The sequence below is a fragment of the Perca flavescens genome, chromosome 19, assembly GCF_004354835.1.
Source record: "Perca flavescens isolate YP-PL-M2 chromosome 19, PFLA_1.0, whole genome shotgun sequence".
Lineage (NCBI taxonomy): Eukaryota > Metazoa > Chordata > Actinopteri > Perciformes > Percidae > Perca > Perca flavescens.
In genome coordinates this window covers 23025276-23051822 of record NC_041349.1, presented here as the reverse complement: position 1 = coordinate 23051822, position 26547 = coordinate 23025276, and the positions used below count along the sequence as shown (strand labels likewise).

Below are 26547 nucleotides of genomic sequence, written 5' to 3'. Positions count from 1 at the left end.
GCTCCGAGCATTTCCTCTGGTTTGTTCAGTTACTTAGCTCAATTGGAGGTAAATGGGTTACATAAACACTGGCGAGGGTCTAAGGAGGAGACTTTGTGATTGCTCTGTACGTACTGTTGCCGTCCTACTCACGGTCAAGGAATTGCAGAGGTAAGAAAATGAAGAGATGAGAAAAAAAAATTTTGGCAGCAGGGTTTCTTGATGTATCATCTTTTTGACAAGATGAGTTTTTAAAACATTTGTTTATGATTGTCAAAGTACTTCAGCAACTTCCATACCTGTCTTTAGGTTATAAAAATGTTAATTGTATTAAAAATCTCAGATAGCACAGCCAAAACTAATCAGTAGATGATTTTTCCTAACCGCAGTCAGAACACCTGATTAGAATATGAGCTTTTTGAAACACAGATATGTTTTTAATTCCACGGTCCAATGAGTTATATAGACCGAACACTGCAGATGCCATTTGATGCTAGTAGTAAATAAAAGCTGTTATCTATCCGGCTGTTGGCAGGAATCCTTTCCAAAGAAGTAATTTTTTTTTTTTTCTAAAGCAGCAATGTTATAAAACATCAGATTACTCTCTAACCGTCTGAGACAGAACACTCACCTGTAGAAGTAGGAACAGCCTCGCACTGTGTTGTGTGTGAAATGCTCTTGGCTCTTCTCGTTCCCAAAGTCTTCCAGGGGGTCGGACCACAGCAGATCGCACATCGGTCCGTATGCTGGGGGCTCTTTGAATCTGTCTAGCTGTGGAAGAAAAAGTTAGGACTCTTGTCAGCCTGTTTGACTGGAAAATTGCGCATGGAGCGTGCATACTGCTGCAGAGAAAATATCTTTGCTCTCTGTGTGAGAGGCACGTTCGCTGCTGCTGCTGCCATGACCATAATTAAACCGTGACACCAACTAATATGTTCGCTGAAGTGATTTTAAATTATATTCGAGGTAGAAAGGAGTGGAGTGTTTAGAATATATAGTATGGATGACGTGTCAAAGACAGCGCTCGTCTTTCAGTACGTTCAGTTCTTTTTTTTTTTAACTCAATAGCAACCATTCTTTAGGAGGAATGACCATAAATGGCTTTGCTTTCAGCCAAGGGTGGCTCTTTCTCAAACAAAAGCTTGTGGATTACTGGATGGGTAGCATGATGGACACTTCAATAGAGCAAATTCTATTATGCATGCCCTCTGATTGCAGCCACAAAATCCATTTGGAATTATTGAATTAGTTTGAAGGCAGGATCCGACTCTTTAACATTTTTTAATCAGAGTGAAGACCAGACCAGACCCGGTGCTTACATTCCCTCATGTCCAAGTCCTGAGCAGTGTTTGAGACACATCTGGGAGAATCACTTCATGCATTGCAACTAAGGTTGTTATTTTCACAGCACATCATGCTAAAACGAATACAGTGTTTTCCTCATTAACTTTGAATGAATGCAGAAAATACATGAGGCGCACAGGAAGCTTTGATTGTATATTTATAGCTATTAACGGCCACCTGCTGTTATAAACAGACACAGACAGACAGACACACACACACACACACACACAAACTGTAGCTTTATGAAATTATAAAGAAAATGGTCTCGAATCAGACACATACTTTCCTGATGTCGTCAAGATTTGTGATTTCTGGAGACAGTCCTCCGTGTACACACAGGAACTGCTGGTTCATAAGTGCAGCCAGGGGAAGGCAGTCGAAGGCGTCCATACATGCGTCATACACCCTCTCTGAATACTTAATTCTACCTGTCATGGGGGGAAAAAGGGCAGGGAAAGGAGAGCAGGCCAAGTCAAACAACACAGCTCTCATACATTGGGGTAGTGTGCTAGACTGGGACGGAAAGCCTCTCTGAAGTGCCAAAAAACTTCCCAAACACATTTTAAAAACAGCACAATTTCACAGCTCTTTTGTGTTTTTTTTTCCCCTTTCTCTGTCCGAGTCCAACAGAAATACTTCTGACAAGTGTAAATATCGAGAATGGCAAAAGTCTGACTGAATCCTGCACCAGGCTAGAGGGCACTTTTAAGTGAGCGTTTGAGGTCGATGGCTGAACTGGATGCATAATAAACAGCGTTTTTTTTTTTAGAAAGAATAACTCAATTCTCCTTCCACTCTGTACAGACAAATTCACAGACCAGACTGCTTAGACTCAATGTAGATTAAAGGTAAAAGAGAAAGAAATGAAGTGCCAAAACATTACTTACATTCCTGCTTAAATGTGAAATACTCTGTTAAATGTCTACATTCATGATTCCCACGCAGCAAAAACAGTGTTTTGGGGTAAAGGATCTTTAAGGCCCACAAGTACAGCACACACTGAAACAAAGAAGCAGAAAAAAGGATTGGGGAACAGTTAGCTTGTCATCTTTAAATAACACAGGAAACATGAACCATCAAGTCAGACTTTGTCAATTTCACAGAGTGGCATAATACAAGCAATTCTGCTTATAATGAAACATTCGTGCAGTACATTTCGTGGCACGGTTCAGGCTTGCTGGAAGAGAGGACAATCCTTCAGAGGAATCATCAGAGGACAGGCACGGCACACTCCATTATAATATATTTTATTAATAAAAGTATAATGTTTCAGGCAATGAATACATATATAAGTAAATTCCAACCTGCAATCGCAGATGAATTACATGCACTTTGCCTTATATTAAAAATCTCTCTCTACGTAACCCTAGGATACATGGTGAATTTTGCTATCCAGGCTACATTTGAAGTTATAACAAAAGCATATTACTACTCCAATATCTGCAGCCTGATTTGATCTACGCTCAAAGAAAACTATTAATAAACACAGTGTGTCACACTTGATTAGGCCCTCGTGAGGACAAAAAAATAAATAAAAAATACACAGACTCACTTCAATACTGAAGTACCCTCTGTCAACGTAGTCTCCCAGGAAAAGGTAGCGCGTGGATGCTGGTGATCCTCCGACTTCAAACAGCTTCATCAGGTCAAAGAACTGCCCATGGATGTCTCCACACACTGAAATAAGGCAGAAAGAAGAACAAAAGCACATCAGGAGAACTGCTATTTTTACAGCTCAGAAACAGAAGATGAAAGCCTCTAGAACACTGCGAGAGGCTATTTGCTTAATTCCCTATTTTCCGTCAGATGGGAAGACATCAGACAATGCACGATATCCCAGTAAACCTGGAATATAGGACCACAGAGGCCGTCCTCCTTATGTGGAGTATCCTGGAAAAACCTACAGTACTTCAGTGGATATATTCGTAATTATTGAAGGCACTGTTCCATCTGGTAGTTTACTATATCATTTTTAAGTTATTTATATAAATTTCTCATTTGTAACTGAAAAAGGCATGGTTATAGTTGGACCACTGTTCCTCGTCAGCTCTACTGCCCACACAAATTATGCAAAGAATAGAACCAAAAACATAAAAACAATGCTGGTTTTGTACCAAATAGAAACTCAACGTTCATTAAAATGATGTTTTTAATCTGAATCCATTCAAAAAAAACAATTAAAAATGGGAATATAATTGCAAATTGCAGTCTGTACCAGGCATTGAACCTTGAGTATCTATGGCAGCAGATGCATGTTAGAATATCAGTTCAGTATGGTTAGATGCATATGAATCACATCACAAACACAATCCGTCAAACTTGTTGTTGAGTGTTTTTGCAATCTTCCTACAAGCTCAACTATCATAAATGGCCAATCCTTAAGTGCACATTATAAACTGGTTGTCCAATATGGAATGGAATCACAAGAACTGGCTTCAGTGTGCATTTTCATGCCTTGCTTTTCCACCACATCCTCTTTCAGCCTCTTTATAACCTTGAGGCGTTTCAACTGGCTCGTAATTTGAACACACCTATCCTTGCCAAATACACTGAAAGTTCATTGGCTGAAACAATTGGAAAGCTTTCAGTTGTATCCATTTCTTGACACGTACTGTTAACTGCGATTACAAATCTGGCTTGTCATAGCAATTACAAACAGATAATTTTTTTTGAAGATCATTTTTTTAATTTTAAACATCAGAACAAAAACACACTTGAACAGGAACAACCCCCTTCTCCCACCCCCCACGGCCAGCGCTGAGCTATCATTTTCTTGGTTACGTTTGAGCCGGCTAACCAAACTTTCTTTTGTCTCTCGGGCAGATGTAATTTAGAGTCGTCATTGAGTAACAAAACAATCGGGTCAGTAGGAATTCAACATCCTATCAGATCAGATATTATTGTTGTTGTTTTATTCCAAAACTCATGCACCTGTTCACACTCCCAGTGTGCAGTCTACCATGTGCAGGAAAGTTCCAGTTTGTTCAGGTTGACAGAACGTGCAACAAGACGTAGGAATGACTTTTGAGACACATCTCTTCTGAGGAGTCCAATATGTCCTATGGCATATGTTGAAGTGGATCTGCGAGTGGTTTGGGTTCTTGGAACAGTGGGATCATTTCTGAGAATACTTTTACTTCGTCCTCATAGCACTGACAGTCCCCACCGGTATTTCCAGGAATTCCAGTATATTCAGCACCACTGTTAAATTTAGCTTGTGTCATATCCATTCTGTACAGCTACTAACAGCGTTGCAGCAGTTAAATAGCACCAAGGGAGTGGTCTGAGACAAACCCATCTGCGTCAGAAATCAGGAACCGCAACTCACTCAAACTGGATTGGCTTCCTATCCCTGTGCTCCGTTACTCTCTGGGGAAACAAGGGGAGCAAAGGCCACCACCATTAGCTCACAGGGCGCATGGGAGGTCACCCGATTTAACAGCCTTTGGTCAATTTTGTAGATACTCTAAAGGTTGGTTCAAAGGGTCCACTACAGCTGAACTTATTTAATATTGACAAAGCTCCTCGTTGGTGGCTCCCAGCTGACACACCTTTTGGACCATGGTTCCATTCTGGGATTTCTCAGCATAAATAAAATTAGATTTTAACCACAGAACATTAAAACAAATTAGCATAATAATTACATTTATTCAACTTAGTAGTTTATGCGATAGCAGAACAGCAATTCCTTTTAAAAGTAGACTTCAAGGTTAAAAAAAAAAAAAAAAAAAAAAAAAAAAAAGATTGATAGCTCCAGGACTGGTTACAAATCATTTCACTGTTAAATTTGGACTTTGTGTGTAACAGTGTACCTAGTCTATATCCACGAAGTTCCACTTCTGGGACTGCTCTGTTGCCGCTGGAAAATTTCGCCGGATGACACTCTTTTCGGCCGGATGTCAGTTACCTTCCGCTTTATTTGTGTTGGAAATTTAATTCCGGTCGATTTATGAGGACTTCTGGTTAACTGCTCCTCGGATCTCTGCAGGGTAAATCCAGACAGCTACCTAGACCATCTGTCCAATCTGAGTTTTCTGAACTTTTGAACGTACACGTGTTCCACCAAAACAAGTTCCTTCCTGAGGCTATTTTGCAGAGGCGCCGTTGGTCCGTGCGGCGCTTAGCACCGCCCATGACGATTGTGATTGGTTTAAAGAAATGCCAATAAACCAGAGCACGTTTTTCTCCCATCCCGGAATGCTGTGTGGACTAGTCAGACCTTCCTCTGCGGTGCTGTGGAGGTTTGCCTATAAAATCTGCATTCATCTGCATGCAGTGTATTTCTCTGCATTTAAACACATGAGCCTTTGTAAGGGTAAAGCAGTACCTGAAAGCTCAACTGTGGATCCTGAACAATATTTATCCACACAGCTGGTGATGAATAATAAAATAAATCAATATATAAATCAATCTTAATGTTGTGTTAATGTTCATAGTAATGTTTATTATATTTTGTCCAAATATTCAGACAAATTGTATTTTGATGTTTTGGAAACATTGTTATTGAAATTTTCAAGACACAAATCGTTTTTATTGACAATGAATGCAAAAAAGAACGGGAAAAAAAAGGTCTTATGCAGTGAAGCTGGATTGAAACCTGGCTTGAAAACAACTTTTATTCTCTTTATTCATTTTCAGCGCTGTTCTTTTTATCAGGCCAATTTACTGATGCTGTAAAGACTCTTTATTAGAGATGGCCCGATACCACTTTTTTGATTCCCGATACCGATTCCGATACCTGAACTTGCGTATCGGCCGATACAGAGTACCGATCCGATACCAGAGTGTCATATATTTCATTATGTTTTAACAGCTGTATACTACTATCCCTGTATGGATGTGATATGATTTCTATCTTTGTTGTCGGTCTGGCTCAGGTTAAACTCTTTGTGAAACATGAACAAATACAAACAATGAATGCCACAGAACTTTCTTTTATTCTCCAGTTTGACAATCAGTTATAACGGAAAAAGAACATAAAAAAACTAATTTAACGTAGATTTTCTTTAGGGCTTTATTACGTGGTATCGGATCGGTGCATAAACTCCAGTATTTCCCGATACTGATACCAGCGTTTTAGGCAGTATCGGAGCCGATACCGGTATCGGAACATCTCTACTCTTAATTAGACGAAATAAGCCTGAATTAGTTGTAATTACTGTTGCAATGGTTTTCATGCTTTTTTAAATGATGGGTTTAGGTCTTAATTGTAGGTTCATTGTATTTTCTTAATGCAATGCTTCCCATTTCATTTAAAGGCTGTCAAAAGGTGTCTAATATAATAAGGTTTGCCCATGACTGCTGGCATTGTGGGCAAATGCAAAGACATTTACTGCACAGAATTAAATCTATATAGCCATCAACCACCAATTAACACTCACCGGCTTAACTGACATAAGGCCTTTCCACTTCAGTAAACAAGTTTGAAAAGTCACCTTTGTTTACCTGAGAGCTGTAATAAAGAGACAGCACGACGACAAAAATCAGCGATATCAAATGCGAACACTATGGCAGTGACAGCAACGATAAGCATGGCATCCGTGTTTGATGCCAAAGTGCCGCAATTCATCTATTCTTTAAGCAATTGGCTAATTAAGTAATTAACAACAGGGTGAATAGATTGAAATCCAATTTGAAAAAGGACACAGACTTTCTTTTCGCGAGGCTGTTTGTCGCTGTATCTAGCAGGAAGAATTACAATAGGAGCCTGTGAAAAAAAACATCTTTCAGAGAGATACCCAATTAGTGGGAGCTGGAGGACAACGTTGGAGAGCAATTATCTCAAGTTACGAGCCTCGTGAGACGGCTCTGAGAATCTGCTCTTCTCGACTGTATCGTAAACCTCCGCTTTACCATTTCTCTTTTATTAAATCCACACCGTGTAACTGTTTAAATCCACAGTGGGGACCAACTTCAGAATGGAGCCTTGTTATTTGTGTCCGATTTCTAGAGATGATTTCTAAGATGTCCTTACTCCCTTTTGCAATCAAGTCAAGTACAAACATGTAGCGCTGGTTTATTTTAGACTGGTTGTTAGGTTCCTGAGAAATTTATTTATTGGAGCAAAAATGGCCCCAACAATGCTTGAATGAAGAGAACTTAAATTGTAGCTAGTGTTTGGTTAATGCTTATTTATTGGCTCATTAACTGTATGTACTAGTTACTCTATATTAGCATGCCTCCCATGTTATGTCAGTCTTTACAAAACCAATCCCTCTAATTTGTTTTTAAATCAACAATAGGTTTCTGTAAGCAGCCTGCACTTAAAATTCATCCCAGGCCATGTAAATATCATATTCTGTAATAAAAATCAGTTAGGTTAAAGTCTGTGGTCACTGGGCGTCCGGATGGCTCAGTAGCTGTGGAGGATGTGTGGAAGTTTACTCCTCGACGCAGCAGGCCCGGGTTTGACTCAGACCTGCGGCCCTTTGCTGCATGTCCTTCACCCTCTCTCTCCCCTTTCATTTCTTCGGCTGTCCTGTCAACAAAGGCCTAAAATTTAAAATTTATTGTGCTTCATCTTTTGACCTTTATGTGGCGATTTGTTGAGTAATGACAAATTCAGAGAAACATTGGTGACGTGGTCTCATTTACGCTTCAAAGAATGTGCGTGTGGTTATTTAAATTGTGATTCAAATACCTGGTTTACTTGGGTGGTGAAGTAAAAAGCTAATTTAACTTTTTGAATGAAGTTTGAATTGGGGTAAACCATGCATTTGTCTGACACTCGAAGGATACTAAAACCTGCTTCTGCAAAAGCTGCATTAAAACCCAAGCGTACAACTATAAAAAGAAACGGCAATTAAAGCAAAAGGACACTCTTTGCAGATATTGTTTTTGTAATATCCAGTTTTTTTCATCCTGGCCACCATTACCTATTCACATTAAGTGTTAATGTACTACTCAACATCAGGATGAAAAGTGAAAACACAACTAGGCAATCCAAGTGATTCATCTGGCGTTATCCAGAAGGTGCGTGATGCTGAGGCTGGTTATTGCTATGGAAACGAATTATCAAATCCTTACAACAATGGCAGGTTATATATTACTGAAAAACCCCCCCCAACAAGCACATCTAAGCTGCTGCTGACCTAATAATCTACAGGAGTCACTAATGGCAACAATGCAATGTATCCACTGACATACAGATGGAGGCAACAGGCAGCCATCTCCTCTGTAAAGCAGCTGTTGTAAAAACACTCACATTACACCGTGCCCCAGAGTACAATACTGTCTGAAGGTATGGCCACCAAGAGAGCAATTATTGTGAAAATTTAGTGCTCACATTGTTCACAGGGAAATTAACAATATTTTCATGTTTTTAGAAGTCAGCTCTGCAGGAGGGAGTCTGCCGAGGGAGTAAGAGGCTGTAATTTCACCTGAAGCAACCGTCAAACACACTGTGTGTGGGAGGACTGCACCTCCAGCTGACCTTTTGGAAAGCGGTCACTTGCATGCAAAGAAAACAGTGGGGTGACACGGTGATGGCAAGAGTTTAATCACTGGACAAAACGACCCGATGTGATGGTCACTGTGAATTGTAGTAACCACTTCTGTGCGAGCGCGGACGATGCTGGTCGATGGAAAACAAACAGAAACGCTACAACGGCTCACTCCTCCGGCTCCGAGCTCTGCTTTATCACAGCAAACGCACAATCCATCCATCGCTCCAGTACACCTACAGACATGCTTTGCCTCCCTCCCTCCCTCTTGTCACACAACACACAAAAACGAGGTGAGAACCAGAGCCCACATAAGAAGAGCAGGTGGGAGTACATTATCTGGAGTGAGAAACAATTCGTTCTGGCCATCTCCGGCTTGTGCGCTAAAGTGATCTCCCTGAGTAGCAGCATATCAGCGGGCAGCAGCTATTGAGTGGGTGGTGGGCATTACACAACCTGGCTTCAGAACCTACACAGGCCATTTCAAACGCCCGGCTCATTGAGCGAGAGAAATCCACGGTGAGGTGGACTGTGCCAGATCATGTTTTGATTGAGACTGGATGATAACAATACCACCGGTTTTTAACATGGCAGTCTCTGACAGCTTACATCCTGCAGAGTTATGCATTTATGCAAAGGCAGAGGTGGAGCTTGCAATTGGTTATGAACATCAAACTGTATGTGATGTTTAACAAGCTGAAATCTACAGAGCAACATTAAATGTTACAATGTCGGATTTAGAGTTGGACTTTGAAGAGCTCAACCAACTTCAAATGACGTCTGATGTGTTGGTGGAAACAACTGGTTCCCAACCCTTTACAAATTGTGGCCCTTTGTCATAGCTTGTGTGTTGTATGTCTATGAGCTCTGAGCAGGTCCCTTTTTGGATCATTTCATTGTACAGTTATGAAGAGGTAACGCTTTCCAGAAATTCACTTGAATAAAACTAAAATTAGAAATAAATGCACATCATTTTGTGCAGCAGAATATTTTGTCCTTCTCATCTATCGTTTCGCAAACTCCTCCGATTTATCCTGCGAGCTCCTGAGAGGGTACTTACTGACCATCAGGTTAGGAACCACTGGTGTAAACAATGGTGACACTATATATACTGGATACTGGATTTTGGATATTTGAGTGTAAAAAAAAACCAACTTCCACTTTGCTTGTTTGAAAGCCATGATGTCTCTTGCTCATGGGTGGGCCAAATTCTCTGGACGGGCAAAGCAGAGAAAGGGGAGGTAACCTTGCTCCTTATGACCTCATAAGGAGCAGATTCCAGATCGGCCCATCTGAGCTTATTTTTCAAAAGGCAGAGCAGGATACCCAGGGCTCGGTTTACACCTATCGCCATTTCTAGCCACTGGGGGACCATAGGCAGGCTGGGGGAACTCATATTAATGTTAAAAAACCTAATAAAGTGAAATGTTCATGCCGAGGGACCTTTAACATGTCCTTACTAAGAATAAATCACAATTTCACAAGAAATATATAACATTATGAAATGCAAACAGCTAAGGCTAAAAAGACTGAACCATGGAAGCATTTCAGATTCTACCGGTTACCCCAACATCTAATGAAAAATAGCATTTCTGGCTTCAGTAAAACATGTATACTAGTTCTAGTGTTATAGTATGTTTGAGACCAAGCTCCAACAGGGTCGAGCACCCGCACTGCAAACAGGTGTATGAACAGTGTAAAAGCTCGCTGTTGCCTGGTGATGTGGCTGTAGGAGCTCTATTGATGGGTGTGCGAAGGCCATGGGAGCAGCTTGTACTCAGTGGCCTAAGCCAGCTCTGTTCGTCACACGCTCCCCTCCCTTCCACGAAAACCCCACCTGCCATCTGGCCCAACCAGGAAGTGACTATGTGGATGTGAGAAGCGGAGGGAGAGAGTGAGATAGCTGACATGTCCTGGTGCTTTACATCTATGATAAATATTGACTTACTAATTTGCTGACCATGTGTCATGTTGGAATTGCAGGTGTGCTAAGGGGAGGGGAGGGGGGGGGAGCAGTAGAGAGGGACAATAACCAGTCCCTGAGCATGACACAGAGGGATGTAACATGGCAGACGGAGGGAAGAGGACTACGGAGAGAAACAAAAGAAAGGTTTATAGAGAATGCTGTGTGAGTTTGGGAGCACGCATGAGAGGGAAACACAGCAGGATCACGAGCACGTGTAACAGAGAAATCCTTGTTGAAAAGGCCTACTGAGTGGGTGAGGGGTTGAGACAGGGGCGTTGAGTGGGAGGGAAAGAAGTGCTTCAGGATCCTCATCTTACACACAGAACAGGTGGTGTCCACTGTTTATATGTAACACAACAAAGGAAGGAGGTTTACTGGCAGAACCACAGGTAGAACTGTTGTGAAATCTAAAATCAAGACATGTCAGCTTGTGACAGAGCTTCTCAGAAATGGCATTCTGAACACACTGGAAGGTCAGCGTTCAAGCACGTATCGCACCCAAGCGACCAGATTAATGATGATAAGGCCGGACATCATAATATAGTTTTACATGTCAGATTAACACAAATGACATCATTTGTCAGTAGTTAGTATTAAGCAATAATAAACATCTTAACACAATAATAAACATCTTTCTTTTTGCTCTGAGCTCCAGCACAGTGAGAGGACAGGCTCTGAGAAAGATCACAGCTTTTCCTTACTGTGCATATGTGTTTACATTTCACAAATAGCCTACTGTTTCACTGTGAAAATGAACTTATTTAGTGGTGTTTACTTTAAACTCGAACATTGATACAATTTGGTTGAGTTTCAGTCTGACGTAGAATTGAAATCATTTGTATACACAAGTTCAGTTTTTCCTTTCACCCTTCTACATTGGGTCCACAGCGGTTCTTTGTCATGCACATGAATCACTCAAAACCCTTTATGAAAGCCAGTTACGTGTATATATGGCTGAACAGTCAGAAATGTAGTTATGTTGAACAGGATTTCTCTTAATCCCATGCTTATGTGACGGGAAATGCGAAGACAGAGGCAACAAATTGCCTGTCCAACCAGTTTGCATCTTCTTGTTAAGCTTCACTCTCTTTACTGAGGCCATTATGATAATAGGATATTTTGTCTGGCTGTTAAACATATGAGACCCACACTTTTGTTTACAAAGGGCCGTGCATTCATGAATTTAAGTAAGTACGATGCCTTCCAAATATGAGAATAGGCCTCTCTGGACTGGATTTTGAGAATGATCTCGTATTAGGAAATGATGGGTTGCCATAGATGCTTTGAGTAGGTCTGTGGCTCTGATTACAACATCAAAAGAAGCCTCATCAGAAAGTCTAATGGAGGAATAGGGCACTTGACCAGGAAGAAAGACAACAATAGATGGACTGGATCTGTGCATATGCATCAGATCATCCTACTACAGTATGTTCCTTCACCTAGGCAGGCATTAATGAGATCAACTTCAGCTCTTGGGCGCCTTTGAGACTGAATAATAGCTCAACTGTTAAAAAAAAAAAGAAATCTTTTGAAAAATTACTAGCCACAAAGAAATGCTGATGCCGTTTTCACAGTTAATAACTTTACTTTACTCAGATAAAAAAAGAGAAATTCATGATATTACCTTCTTCCAAAAGGTTAAAAGGTGTTTAAGTCAGCTGAGTATCAAAACCGTCAGCTCTGTCAAGTCTGTGACCCAACTGTGTTTTTAATGCATGAAGCTGCCAATTGAGTGAGTTTAACCAAGCTTGTTCATTTTGGCTAATTGGATGCACTAAACCTGTGTTTCCTAAAATAAAATGCACTGCTATGGCTAGCTGCATGGCCCATGTGTAGCCTAGAGGCACGATGACTCACTTAATTAAGGAAATTAAGTTAAGTTTTCATTTGACTGTAAGCATGCAGTCCTCTCTTAAAATAACCCAGAGTGTGTGTGTTTCAAATCTAACACACGTGTATCTGCAAGTTGTCTAAATCTCCTAATACATCAAACAAACGGTTCGGACTACGCAAGTTATTTTAGGTTAAGATATAGTGGATTGGGATTTGGACCCATGACTAGTTAGTCCCTGTGGCAGTCCTAATAACACCTGACTTTAGCAAAACACAGTGACAAACAAGGAAGTAAATGTCTGCATGCATGTTTTTGTCTCTTAAAGTGGATCATCATCTCTCATTTGTTGAAAATGAAAACCAAGCACTGTTAAGCGGTCCGAAACTTTTAATATTGGAAATAAGTAAGGCATAAGACCTTGGAGTGACAACAGTACAAAGGAACAATAAATACAAGTGCCTAGGTGCAAACTGAAAACGTACAATGAAAATAACAAAAATCTAGGAAAATAACCAGTGTTATCAGTATTGACAGTATCAGAATGGCAATAAGCAATGTTCATACATCCATCCATCCATCCATCCATCCATGAAGTGCTTGAGGGGACAAATTTCAGTGGCCTCACATCCCAGCGTCTCCTCTGGGAAAAATACTATACGTATATTTGTTGCTGGAGGCATCCGACTGTGTAGGACTTCTGTAGGGCTGCAACTACCGATTATTTGCATTATCAATTAATTAAAATGTTCTGTAATGCACGGTGCAAGGGGACGTCTTCGAATGTCTTGTTTTGTCTGGCTAGCAGTATAAACCAGAACCTATTCAGTTTACTGTCACAAAGAAAAGCAGTAAACTCCACACAGTTTGGAGGTGGGAATCAATAAAGGTTCAGTATTTTTGCTAGAAATAATGTATTAAACGAAATAATTGATGATCAGAATATTTGCGGACAAATTTTCAGTCAATTGACTAATGGAATCATTGTTTAAGCTCGACTCTGGTGACAAACCCAATGTGCTAAATGGGACTACTGACCTGTCACAGGGGCATCGATGTCCAGCAGGTTCTTCTCTGCACGCAAGATTGTGGCGCCCTCTCCTATGAGCCTCAGGGCCACCGCTTCCTCCACGCGGCCTTCCTTGGTTAGGTGTGCTTTCAGCACGTCCACTTTGGGCTTCCCATCGCTGTCAAACACCTCTTTAGCAGTCAGTCGGTGACTGGGAGGGAACGGGACAGCTGCAAGGGTTAAAAACAAAACAAAAAAACATCATCATTACGGCTGCTTTCATTACATATTTACAGCACTTTATTATACTTTTCATTGACAAAAGGCTTATAAAAGATACACAGTTAATTCCATACCACTGGGCAAAAGGCATTTAAGATGTTTGATTAGCAGGTACAGACCCACACAGTTTCTAGTTTGGTTGGCAAGCCAGAGAGATTACACTTTGAAAATGAAGCACAGAAGAAAAATGCTCTCATTAACATAAAAAGCCTTTCATATTGAGTATTATCTTGCATATGCAACAACTTCTATATTTAAACATGCTCAGTTTTATATGTGTGATTAGAAGAAGAGAGACATCATCTTCAGTGTGACACGCATTTACTTATCTGTCAGTCACAATTATTTAAAAGAGTAAAATTATGTTTATTTCGGAGAGGCTTGAAGGCATCGTGGAAATTAGACTAAACAAATCCACAACAAATCTCTGTTACTGTCAATTTAATTAGTGGCTTATAAAGGATAGTTTTTCACAGAAATCCAATGTCTTCCAACAATGTTTGGATACAAGCCATGCATTCAAAGCCTGAAAGCTGTTTGCATGCATTTTCATTTAAAACAGTGAACTTTCCAATCTAATCACAGCACAAAGAAATAGATGGTGCACATTTTCTATGCAAATAGCCCAGTGAGTCTTTAGACGGACACTGAATGGAAAGCGTGGTCTTGTAACAAAAGAGCAGAAACCCCACAATTTAAAATAGACCTCATGTCAATGCCATTTTAGCAGCTGACATCAAACAGGTAAAAAGGAACTTAATAAAACCATAATTTAAAAAAGGTACTTTTAGTGGACTCTGCCTTAACAAAAGCCTAGTCTGTTAATACTTCATTTCTTACAACCCCCTGATGAGCATATTACTTACTGACAGCAAAGGTACAAAAAGGACATAATTAAACACCACATCCTGTGGACTTTTAAATTCAGCAGATTAAAAAATAAGACTTGCTCTTAATTAGCGTCCATATGCAGACTTGGCACATAGCATACAGGGTGTGACTAATGCACTAAGCCAGTGGCAAATACTGTTAAGTTGGTGGCTATGTGTGTGTGAGTGTTTGTGTTAACATCCATCCTTCCCAAAGGTGACATCAGCGGTAATCAGACCTGCACTTTATCGGTGTCACACTATGCTTAGTGACAGTCGATATTTGGGATCTCAACTACAGTATCTGAAGCTTTAAAACAGGTGTGTGTTGAAATTGCAGATTTAACTGGACTTGCAGATTTGTACCACTGAATATTTTCAGCATTACTAAACGGTCTAAATCCCCAAGGCACAAGAGGCAGGCTATCTGACTGATGAGAACGTATACATTTCTCTACGCTCGTTCTAAAATATAATGCTTGATCCACTTAGATAAAACTCTTAACATTGCCTAAAGCCAACAACAGATGAAGTGGAAACCTATTTCTGATATCTGAGAGTCAACATTATGATGCTGGTAAGCTATTTTTCCTCTTTGCTCCAGCCACCATCTGCATACTTAAGACCAAAATGGGCTCTTAACACAAACTATGTTCAAGCCAAATAAATACTCCATGTGCTTCAACAAATCTTTCAAAACAATATCAGCCTAAATCTCCAGAAGTTATACGGGGCATTCAGAAATAGAGCTATAGAATTACCCAAGGCCCCAGGTTGGCCTCCCCTGAGCACCTGCTGTGCAACTGTAGCCCGAGGCCAGGTCCTTGGGGCTTTTGACTTGTACGACTACACGACACTGGCCCCTGAGATGTTGGAGACATACAGCGTGAACATTTGTGTGAACCGTTACGAACCTGTTTGGGGGGCCATTTTCCTCAAGAACTGAATGACATGACAAGCTCACGAATATGCAAAATATTAAGTCACAAATTAGAGGTATCGATTTGAGTTGGCTGTCATGATAAACTCCATGTAAATGTGAAGAGCTGTCAGATAAGGGCAGAGGGTACGGTACTTACAGTATTTTCCTTCGCCCACATTGTTAGCCAATTAGGCATTACTGAAATGACCGGTAAACTCCCAATGCAGTCTGCCGCAACCACACTGCTCTTGAATCGGAGCTTCATGAGACTAAACCAAGTTATTTATTAACTCTCTCTGCAAAAAAACTAAACATATTCTGTGTGGAGAGGTAGCTGGTAACAACATGGGAGGGGGTTTGGGAATTTTATTTCCAAGAAAAACAAATCGGCATCACTCAAACCGTTAAAATATCGCCATGTGACCCAATGTCAGCCTTTGAGTTGAATATATAGCACTTTTGCAGAAGATTGGAGCTCAGTGCAGCAGAAGAACAGCGCAACAGTTGGTAGCATCAGAGTAGCCGTGGACGTTGACCACATCTGCTCGAACCAAAGTGACAAAACATAACATGTCCTAAAATTAAAAAACACTGAGGAATAACATTATTCTTTAATAGAAATAACCCGCGTGAAAGCTGTGGTTGTTGGCGCCCTGGCATCCTTTTAACACATCATCCTTCCATTTCCTACGGTCTTGACAATGGAAACACTGTGAACTCTTCCCCTGTGGAATTTCTAACAACCCTCCTATTAAAAGGAGTAACACCCACCACTGCCAAAACATTACATGACACATTGTAATGGTTGGTTCTACGCTAAAGAAAAAAGGCGTTACCCCCATGACAAAAATTAAAAGTCCTGAGCAAAGGAAAAAGCATAATGCGAATTAACAACTCCGTCAAGACCGAACCGAATCGTCAAACTTTTGTTGTGTTGTTTGAACAAGAAAATAAATGGTGATGTCAAATATGGCATTAAAAGAACGGGCCACATCTTTGTCAGTCATCGCCGTAATTAACCGTTCAAATATGAGCTATTGTCAGTCAAAACAGAAAAGAAAAAAATCTCAACTCTTTTCTTCCCAAACAGCAGTATCAGAACGTTCCCCCACAGCAGTTGTTGCATCTATTCTTCCATACAGAGCTTTATAGTTAAACTGACCCGAGGCTATCGGCCTGAAACCCAAGTATAACTCAAAGACAGTCTTAATTAGTCGGTTGCCATTGTCTTCATACATTTTTCCAATTCTCTATTCCCTTCTGTTATGTAACTGTGAAATTGCACTGCAGCATCGAATCTCGCATGAGAGAGAAATGATGAGAAAGTGAGAGAGGTTCAGAGAGGATGGAAAAAAAAAGTTTTTACCTGGTAATTTGTCTCAGATTAGTATTGTAATTTCCAAGACACAAATTAAAGCCATCCATCAGCCTTAAGGTTTAAAGATTACTAGACTACTAAAGCGCTGAATGTCTGGAGGGTGTGCTAAATGAACTTTAAAGTTGATCTAAAGAAAGTGTACCATCTTGTGTTGGTCAGCAAGGTTTAGAGCAATATTTAATGAGTTCCTTCTTTGGTGGATTAGCACCGAGTTTTAGGTCTTGAACTCACAAAGCTTTAGATCATCAACCCCGGCAGCCACCTTTGTTCATGCAACATTTGTGAGTAGAATAACTATCCCAGAGTATAGAAGACATTCAGGTGTGAGACGCCGGGTGCAGTGCATCTTAAACTGCTGAGAAATAGGCAGCTTGAAATGTTCAGGTTGATGTAGTTCAGAGCTTATGCGATCTCTCGGAGGAATGACACAGCAGGAGGTGCGCAGTCGTATGGTGCTGGATAGATCAGCCTAATTGGAGCAAGTGAGACGGACTGCTGTAGAGCTCACAGAACAGCCCCTGGCTTCATTTAGTGAAGAACACAGAGTGAAACCCTGATGTTGAACTGGCAGGCCTGACGTCTACAATTCCTGCATATCTTCTCCCTTCTTGGCCTCGTCAGCTGTCTGAAAGTTGTGTGTGCTACACCTTGCATTAGAAATACAGAATAAACAACAGTACAGTCACATTCAGTGATATTCAGGAGAGATTTCTGGAATACAGAAGGCAACTACTGAGCAAAAAACAAACAACATGCCTGTACTTTGTGCTGTATAACATCAGAAATTGTTTAAGAAGTGCTTTTTTTGATAAAGCGGTAACACAGCTCCCGCTCACACAATATGGCCAGTCAATTAATACCTAACTAGTGCCATGAGTAGCAGCCATGGTGGTTTATTTTTATCAGCTGCACAGCAATACCTATAGCAAACATTGACTGTGGCTGCCCCAGACGATCATGAAGAGCAAGCTATCTGCAAATAACTGCCTCTGTATTAGGTCAGCACTGTCCAAGCTGAGTTGGGACTCTGGCCAATAAGTGGGCATTGATTAAACAAATGAATTCCTTTAAAAACCGTACAGACCCAGCAGACTGCTTGGCGAGAAAGGCGACAACCTATAATAAATTATTACAATTCCAGGGCCAGAAACATAAATCCCGCGATGCACAGCATTTTTCCATCAGATGCCAAATTGACCCCCAAGAAATTGCTGACGCCGCATGATGCAGCGGGAGCCCTCGCGAAGCGTGGGCGAGACTCGGGGTGTCACTGTCCACCTCAAACCCTCCGCCCCCTTCCACCAGACAAGCCACCACACCAGCAATTTTCCTCCCCCAAGACTCAGCATGGCCAGTGGAAATCTCAGCATGACCAACAGGGAGCTGAGGCCGAACAAAGACTCCAGAACTATGTGCGAGTGCAACAAAGGTCAGTTCATACAAAGCATAGAATACCAGAAGTAATTTGACTGCGTGGTCAGACATTATTATGCAAAAGGCAGTGTGCCGTCTGATCTAAAGCACGATAGGGATCTTTACTTCCTAACGCGCACAAAACAACAGTCACAATTCCTCTGATCCATTTGCCTTTTTTTCGAACGACGGCGTTGTGCTCTTTATCCTCGGGCGAGGTTAAGTGGCTGGCAGAATTAGCAAGAAGTTGAAACTCACTATCTGATCAACTGGTACGTAAATACCAGGGCCAGGCGGATTATGACACAACGGGCTCCTTGGCACAGATATGTAAAAGGCCCCCCCACAACTCCTACACGATGCAAAACACCCAGGCTGGAAGAGACACAAAGCCTGCACAGAACCACGCAGCCGTGTCGTTTGTGGACGTTCCGTTTTTGTTTTGGGGCTGTAACAGTTTGTGTAGTTCTACTGAACCATCACGGTACGGAGGTCACGGTCTGGTGCAGACAGCCTCACGTAGAAAACATGATATGGAAATTGATTCACGTAATGTAGAACCAAAGGTCCCAATAGCTGTACGCCATTAGAAACATATGCTGAGGTTAGCACAACGCGCGGATTGGCATGTGAGTCAATCCCACTATAATGAGTGCAAATGAAATGCTGGAGCTGGAAGACCTGCCTGCGAGTTCCCGGTCAGCTACAACAGCAACAGAGAGAGAAAGTTGTGTATAAGACAAGGAAAGTGTGTCAGCGTTGCTCCACCCTTGTAGGCTATGTGAAAGGAAACACATCGGACATGCTAACGCACATTCGGCAGCATCGCCCAGATGGGATGATCACAGGAATGACATTTTTTTTGGGTGCTTTGTTTAAATATAGCCAAGGTGGAACGAACTGAAACACGCTTTTATTTTGTATTATTCCATGTATTTTGGTATTTTCAATTTCATAGCATAAGAGATGCTATTTAGTTTTATGGCCTATTGTGACCTTTTGGGAAAGTTTGTTCAGTGTTCGTACAGTGTAATACCGAAGTTTGAAATGTTCCTTATTTTTTAAATCATGAAAATAGCAAACCAAAGTCACCAGTGGTTATAATGCTATCTCTGTCCCCAGCAAATGATTTTGTCCATCTCTGACACTTGCACTACTGTATGTTCAAAATAAATGACAATAAACTTATCTTTATGCATTTCTTTTAGCTGTACCAGACTCGCATGGAACCGGGACTTTCCATGGGTAAGACAACACAACCAAAGTGGAGGGGTATGCGGCAGAATTTGTTTGCAATAGGCAACATATATAAAAGAAGAAAAAAAACACCCAGTAGCACATCAACAAGTGTAGAAAGAACAGTATAATGGAGCTGCACTATATGCATGAGATGAATCTGCTATTGACAGTACAGAAATGAAAAAATTCAATCACCCTCAGACTTTTATTTCCGTTGGAAGCCAGTTAGTTATAAAGCATCCACTGTGTGTGGTAAACACACAGAGGACGACTGCCAAGTGTTGAATGGGGCACCAAGAGTGTGCAAGTCATTCTCCACTGATAGCCTCGGTTTGTTAATTCAATTTCGCATTTAATTAGAGCGGGATATGTTTAGGAGTCCAGGATGAACAGAACGCATGAGCTTCTGTAGGCGGTAGGAAACAAAAGGACATACTGTACATCAGAAAGCACCTCAACTTCAAATGTCATCTGGCAGCAGTTTCATTGCTTCACTATTACACCACCATGGAGTCCATTCAGAAGCTGATTACCTGACATGCATAATGCAAACGATAAGGCTATCTTTGCGGACTACAAAGAACTGCAGCAGCTGAACCATATAATGCACTAATTCACGAGGTGATAAATTATTTGCAATACTGACTATCTCACACACCGGATAAACCAGTGTGATGTCAATGTCAGGTCTGAAATTGGTGCCTCAAGTTTTTCAACAACTCCGTCTCCCTCTCCAACCCATCCAGTAAGCCTAAACACTGTCAATCAATAATTCATAAGTCCATAGAAACAATGCATCCCTTACATACAATGAATACATTCCAGTTACACAATGACGCCCACAGTAGAAATTGTGTATTGCAATATCCAATTTATTTTTTTTTTTTTTTAGGAGGCTGCCATTTTAATTTAGAAATGATTCTTGAGCAAAGAAATCATAAAACAGGAATGAATGGTAGGCTAATCCAGTGAAAACAACCTCTCTTTTAATAAGAGTCTATTGTGAACAAAACGGCTCTGAGTCAGCATAGAATACACCATTTTCCACATGTAAGATTCAGAAAAGCAATATTGTGTGCCTTGACGGATAATAAAAGAATTGCATTCGAAGACGACAAGGGAAATTTGGTCTTTTAAGGTAGCCCTTAAAAAATGATCCTAAACTGAATGAGCAGTTGTCTGAATGAAAAGTGCTTGATTGCACAGTTTAAGTTGTTGGGTAATTCTGCAAAAAAACAAGAGTTAACAGGCTGGATTCCATAATTGAGCCGATTAAGCAGCACACCTGAATCCATACACCTAGTATTGGTAATTGTGACTCTGTACAGCAAAGATATTATGTTATATGAAGACGTGGAAGTCAACCTATAGAACATATAAGCCTCCCATCTGGCCGAGGACAGACTGGAGATTTAAAAAGGCAGGCGGGCTTCAGGGCTAATGGTGAAAAGGTCACTTAGAAATTGGCGTGAACCTTTTTACCATGCATTAGTAGGGATAGAAGCTGGCCCTGAACACAACGCTTAACAGAGCGTAGCTTTGAAGCTCAGTGCTTTTGAGTCTTCCGAATATATCTGCGCAGTATGGAGGGGTTACCTCTGTGGTTGAGGCAGGAAGGAAAGCAGAGCCTACGGCACTCTTCTTCCCAGAGACGGTCAGACAGACAGAAAGAGAGAGAAAAGGGAAGACTTGGCTTCGTCAGAGGAAATAAAAATGCAAAAGGGGACAGAGCAGAACTGTCAACAAAAACTCAGGGACATTGTGCTTGAAGACAAGTAAGGCTACAGAGCCCAGTTAAGGATAACCTATTTAATCATTTGTGCATACAAATTATCAATCGTGTCCTCGAATTAATAATTTGTGCTCCTGCACTACTCAATTTGCTCCCTGTAATTAATAATTCATGCCCTAAAATTACAAAATTGAGCCTTCAAATGACTTAATTTCCTCTAATTAATAGCACACTCGTCTTATACAATTGTTGAGTTAAAAACCCCAATTCCAATGAAGTCGGGACATAATAATAAAAACAGAATACAATTATTTGCAAATCCTCCACTACAAAGACAAGATATCTAATGTTCAAACATGCAAATATTCACTCATTTTGAATTTGATGCCTGCAACACTTTCCAAAAAAGCTGGGACAGAGGCATGTTTATCCACTGTGTTATATCACCTTTCCTTTTAACAACATTCAATAAGCGTTTGGGAACTGAAGACACTAATTGTTGAAGCTTTGTAGGTGGAATTCTTTCCCATTCTTGCTTGATGTACGACTTCAGTTGCTCAACAGTCCTTTGTCAAATTTTGCGCTTCATAATGCGCCACACATTTTCAATGGGAGACAGGTCTGGACTGCAGGCAGGCCAGTCTAGTACCCGCGCTCTTCTACTACGAAGCCACGCTGTTGTTCATGTGCAGAACGTGGCTTAGCATTGTCTTGCTGAAATAAGCAGGGACGTCCCTGAAAAAGACGTTGCTTGCATGGCTGCATATGTAGCGACAAAACCTGTATGTAGGCTACCTTTCAGCAGTGTTTCCTTTAGGATTTCTTTTTTTTTTGCAGTGGGGGCAGGTCTGTCCGAACAACAACTGGACACGTCCAATAACCTCTCAATAGTTCTACTTGTTGTTAAATTGCAATGTGAGCGGCACGATAACTTAAAAGGCAACTGCAACTACATTTTTTTTTGTACAGCCCTATTTCTGATGTAGTGACGGCTAGGGCTGTCCTCGACTAAAGAAATTCTTAGTCGACTAACACTTATACAGTTTTGTCGACTAATCGATTAGTTGATTTAATTGACAGAGCTGTGCGCTTTGAGAGGTGGTTAAGACTAGAAAAGCACAATATAAATGTAGTTAATTAAACCATCTGTAAAACTGAGTTTCTCCACAATTAATCCTGCAAAAGCACCACTTTAAATCTTGTGTTCACCATAAATGTGCTCATAAGTTTCTTGGAAATGAGTAATTAAGCATGAATAAGCTTAAAAAATGACTAATCGACTGAAGAAATCTTAGTTGAATAAGACCAAAACGACCGAGGTGGCAGCCCTAGTGGCGGCCCGTGGTGGACATAGAGGAAACACTGCTTTCAGCATTAATGGTGCCTTCACAGATGTGCAAGTTACCCATGCCATTTAACTTCTGGATATTTGGCAGAGTTGCCACAACGGACCAAATGGCTTCGCTCGCATCTTTCTAGTGCACGTCCTCTCAACGTCATCGTTCTCAGCCGCTCCCTCTGTTCGCTGATTGGACCGTAAAAGATTTTGAAGCAGAAAATGCAAAAAATTAAAATTGAGCGTAAGTACGTAGAAGGGCGGAGCCAGGCCAACGCTACCCAGCCACTGCCGAGGGATGTGGTCGCTGCGACGTGAAGTTACATTTTCAAGAGGTGCACGTCAGACTACGGCGTAGGGTCTGGCGTAGACGCAGAGGGGTCTGCGGGGGTACGCTGTCGATTTGACGAGGAAGCATAAAACGGCCTTAACACACCCCCATACCATCACAGATGCTTGCTTTTGAAGTCTGCGCTGATAACAATCTGGATGGTCCTTTTGCTCTTTGGCCTGGAGGACATGATGTCCAGGATTTCCAAAACCAATTTGAAACGTGGACTCGTCAGACCACGGCACACTTTTCCACTTTGCGTCAGTCCATATCAGATGAGCTCGGGCCCAGAGAAGCCGGCGGCGTTTCTGGGTGTTGTTGATATAAGGCTTTCGCTTTGCATGGTAGAGTTTTAACTTGCACTTGTAGTAGCGATGAATGGTGTTAACGGACAATAGTTTTCTGCGCAGTGTTCCCGAGCCCACATGGTAATATCCTTTACATAATGATGTCGGTTTTTAATGCAGTGCCGCCTGAGGGATCGAAAGTCACGGGCATTCAATGTTGGCTTACGAGATTTCTCCAGATTCTCTGAATCTTTTGATATTATGGAATGTAGATGATGAAACGCTGAGAAACGTTCTTAAACTGTGGACTATTTGCTCACGCAGTTGTTCACAAAGTGGTGAACCTCGCCACATCCTTGAGCCTTTTGGGGATGCTCCTTTTATACCCAATCTTGACACTCATCTGTTTCCAATTAACCTGTTCACCTGTGGAATCTTCCCATCAGGTGTTTTTTGAGCATTCCTCAACTTTCATAATCTTTAGTTGCCCCTGTCCCAGCTTTTTGGAACATGTTGCAGGCATCAAATTCAAAATGAGTTAATATTTGCAAAAAAAAACAAAAAAATAAAGTGTAGTTAATTGATTATAGGTTGAGAAGGATTTGCAAATCATTGCATTCTTTATTTACGTTTTACACAACGTCCCAACGTCATTGGAAATGGGGTTTATACATTGGATGGTGTAGCATTCCTCCTTGCACGGTTTGCTGCTCAGCTTTGGTTACATGGAGAACCGACGCTGCTGTGTAATGCACAAATGGGCCACTTGGGTTTAATAGTTTAATTCAGATTTTGCAAAAAAAGAAGAAAAAAAAGGGCGATCTATTTCAGGTATTAACACAACGCTTTTATCTTTGTCACCCCACTTTTTATTTTGTGGAATAAGTTTCTGTTCTGTAAATTCATGTTCGCAAATTCTCAATTTGAGGCTACTTATACCTATATGTGTGCTTATATTTATACGTGTATGCAAATGATCTAAATTTCACCCCTTATACTTGCTGCAACTTGGATATTTAATATCTTTCAATCTACATTACCCTAAACTACTTCACATTTAAGAAAGACAAGAAATATTTGTTTGTACTGGTATGTACATAACACATAGTAAGCTTTAAAAGCGTGTATACTGCACATTTTCAATATAATCAATAGTCTGTGGTCAATGTCATAGCTAATTGTAGCTGTAATGACCATAACTTTCATTAAATGCTACCAGTGGACTGGAGTTGCTGACCATCATCATCTGCTGCAGCGGTATAAGCTTTTACATCGCATAAACAAACAGGAGAGATATTAGATACAAGTGAGTAAAAAGGGTTGCCAGGGAAACAGCACTGAAGAGTCTCAGTTTGAATCTTTCGTCAATCAAACTATTGGCTTAAAAATGAGTCGCCGGCAGCATGTTAGAACCTGCGCCGTCGTGATCCAAGGCTGGAAATCGGAGCAGAAGCCTTATCATACATATTCCACTGTTGTATAGCAGAAGGTGAGGAATACAAACATAAGAAGTGTGATGGTGCATCTGAAACTACAGCTGTTCACTGCAACAACATGTGGCGGTCTCCACAGAGGTTCCCATCAATGACGGGATCCTCGTTATTAAGATAGACAGGTCGAACACTAAAAAAGCCAACAATACACCCAAGAACTGCATCCATCCTGCCATGGCTGTCAGGGTTATCAAAGACCATCAAACACTGACAGACAATAGCCCATGGCAGAGTTTTAGAGACCCGGGCAACAGCAATTTGAGAGTGAGTGACAAGCAAACGTTAATCCTGCTGCTGGCTCAACAGATTTTACATGAGAGATGTAGAAAGCGTTAGCAGCAGCAGGTGATCAAAATGCACCGCTGCACAGACAGCACTCGGACTACAGTAAGTCCCTGATTAATTAGTGAGGTTAGGGCTGAAGCGTGGGAGGCTGGCGTGGGTGAATGGAGGGATGGATAAATGTACGGGTATGTATGTAAGGATGGATAGATGGGAGTGGGCGGCGGATGATTTGGCGGGGGGTGGATGGGCATTTTTTAAAGGGACGTTCCTACACTAGTTTTCTGGGGGTGGCGAGCCATCAGTGTAGCAGCCGATCAATGACACAGCGAGAGGCCGGCAGGGCCCTGGATCACGGCTGGCAAATGACTTTGGTGATTTGGAGCTGAAGTGGGGGAGGTGCATGAGTCAGGGAGAGTGAAAGGATCAGTCGATGAAATAAAAATGCATTCACACACGGTCAAGAGAATTGTGACATTGAGTTTTTGCCATTATAATGTCTACACCACCGCAATTTCTATACAAGTTGCCACATACATCAAAATAAAATTCAAAAACATCTCTAGAAGACAAACTGCACTTATACAGACAAATATATAAAGACTTTGGCAAATTCAAATGATTGTAAATAGGATGGGATTTCTTTTTTACCTCATGGAAACAAAAGTGCAAGCAATCTATAGCAAGAAGTGCGATTGGTATGATTGCAATGCTGGCTTTCCTGACTAGTGTGAAGCCTTATCCTAGGCTAAATACATTTTTCCAAAGAATCACCTTGAATCACCGAAACTGGGCCGATGTGTAAATATTTCTGTGTAATTAGACCAAGTACATAGGAAGTGTTTGAAAGAAAGGGTTCAGATTTCAGTACAGGTAAAGGCACAACACAGGTCAGACAGAGCTGAAGAGAAGTAATTTAGACATGTCAGTTCCAACTACTGTACTAAGAAGCTATGATGAATGGCTGGACTTAACATAGTTAAAGTGAATTATGCAGGCCATTTAAAGTTTGGGCCGTACTGTGTAAAAAGGTGTTCGAGGCCGACAGGCCAGCACAAAAAATGCTCAATCTCAATGTAAAAACACTGCAGCTTTTCAGGTTTGTGGAGATGTTAACACTCTCTGGCATTTCCTCTGAAAGCCACTCTGACAGGCACTGAAGAAGATATTCCCTGCTAGCTTTGCCACGCTGAGGCCTGCCCCCCCTCCTCCTACTCCACAATGCCGTGACACAGGATTAGCTTTCATTAGAGAAGGCGTTGTAATCAGCTTTGGAGCATAGCAGAGACGGAACAATGGAGGAGGCTGAAAGGATCTGGAAGACGGGGTGCTATGGGTGCATGCTCGGGTGTATGCAAGCTATTCCCACAAATGGAACCAGTGGCACATTACAGCCAGACAGCTTCCTAGCC

The 26547-nt window shown here is 41.2% G+C and overlaps 1 protein-coding gene across 2 annotated transcripts in view; it reads right to left on the bottom strand.

The window, feature by feature from the left end:
* LOC114545488 (serine/threonine-protein phosphatase 2B catalytic subunit alpha isoform) overlaps positions 1-26547 on the bottom strand; it is a 64591-nt gene that overhangs the window by 22689 nt on the left and 15355 nt on the right. For both annotated transcript variants that reach the window (XM_028563774.1, XM_028563776.1), the window contains exons 2-6: positions 13601-13801; positions 2876-3000; positions 2211-2322; positions 1606-1751; positions 611-750 (exon numbers count right to left, since the gene is read on the bottom strand). In XM_028563774.1, the coding sequence (XP_028419575.1) occupies positions 611-750; positions 1606-1751; positions 2211-2322; positions 2876-3000; positions 13601-13801 (724 nt within the window). The remainder of the gene's footprint in view (positions 1-610; positions 751-1605; positions 1752-2210; positions 2323-2875; positions 3001-13600; positions 13802-26547) is intronic.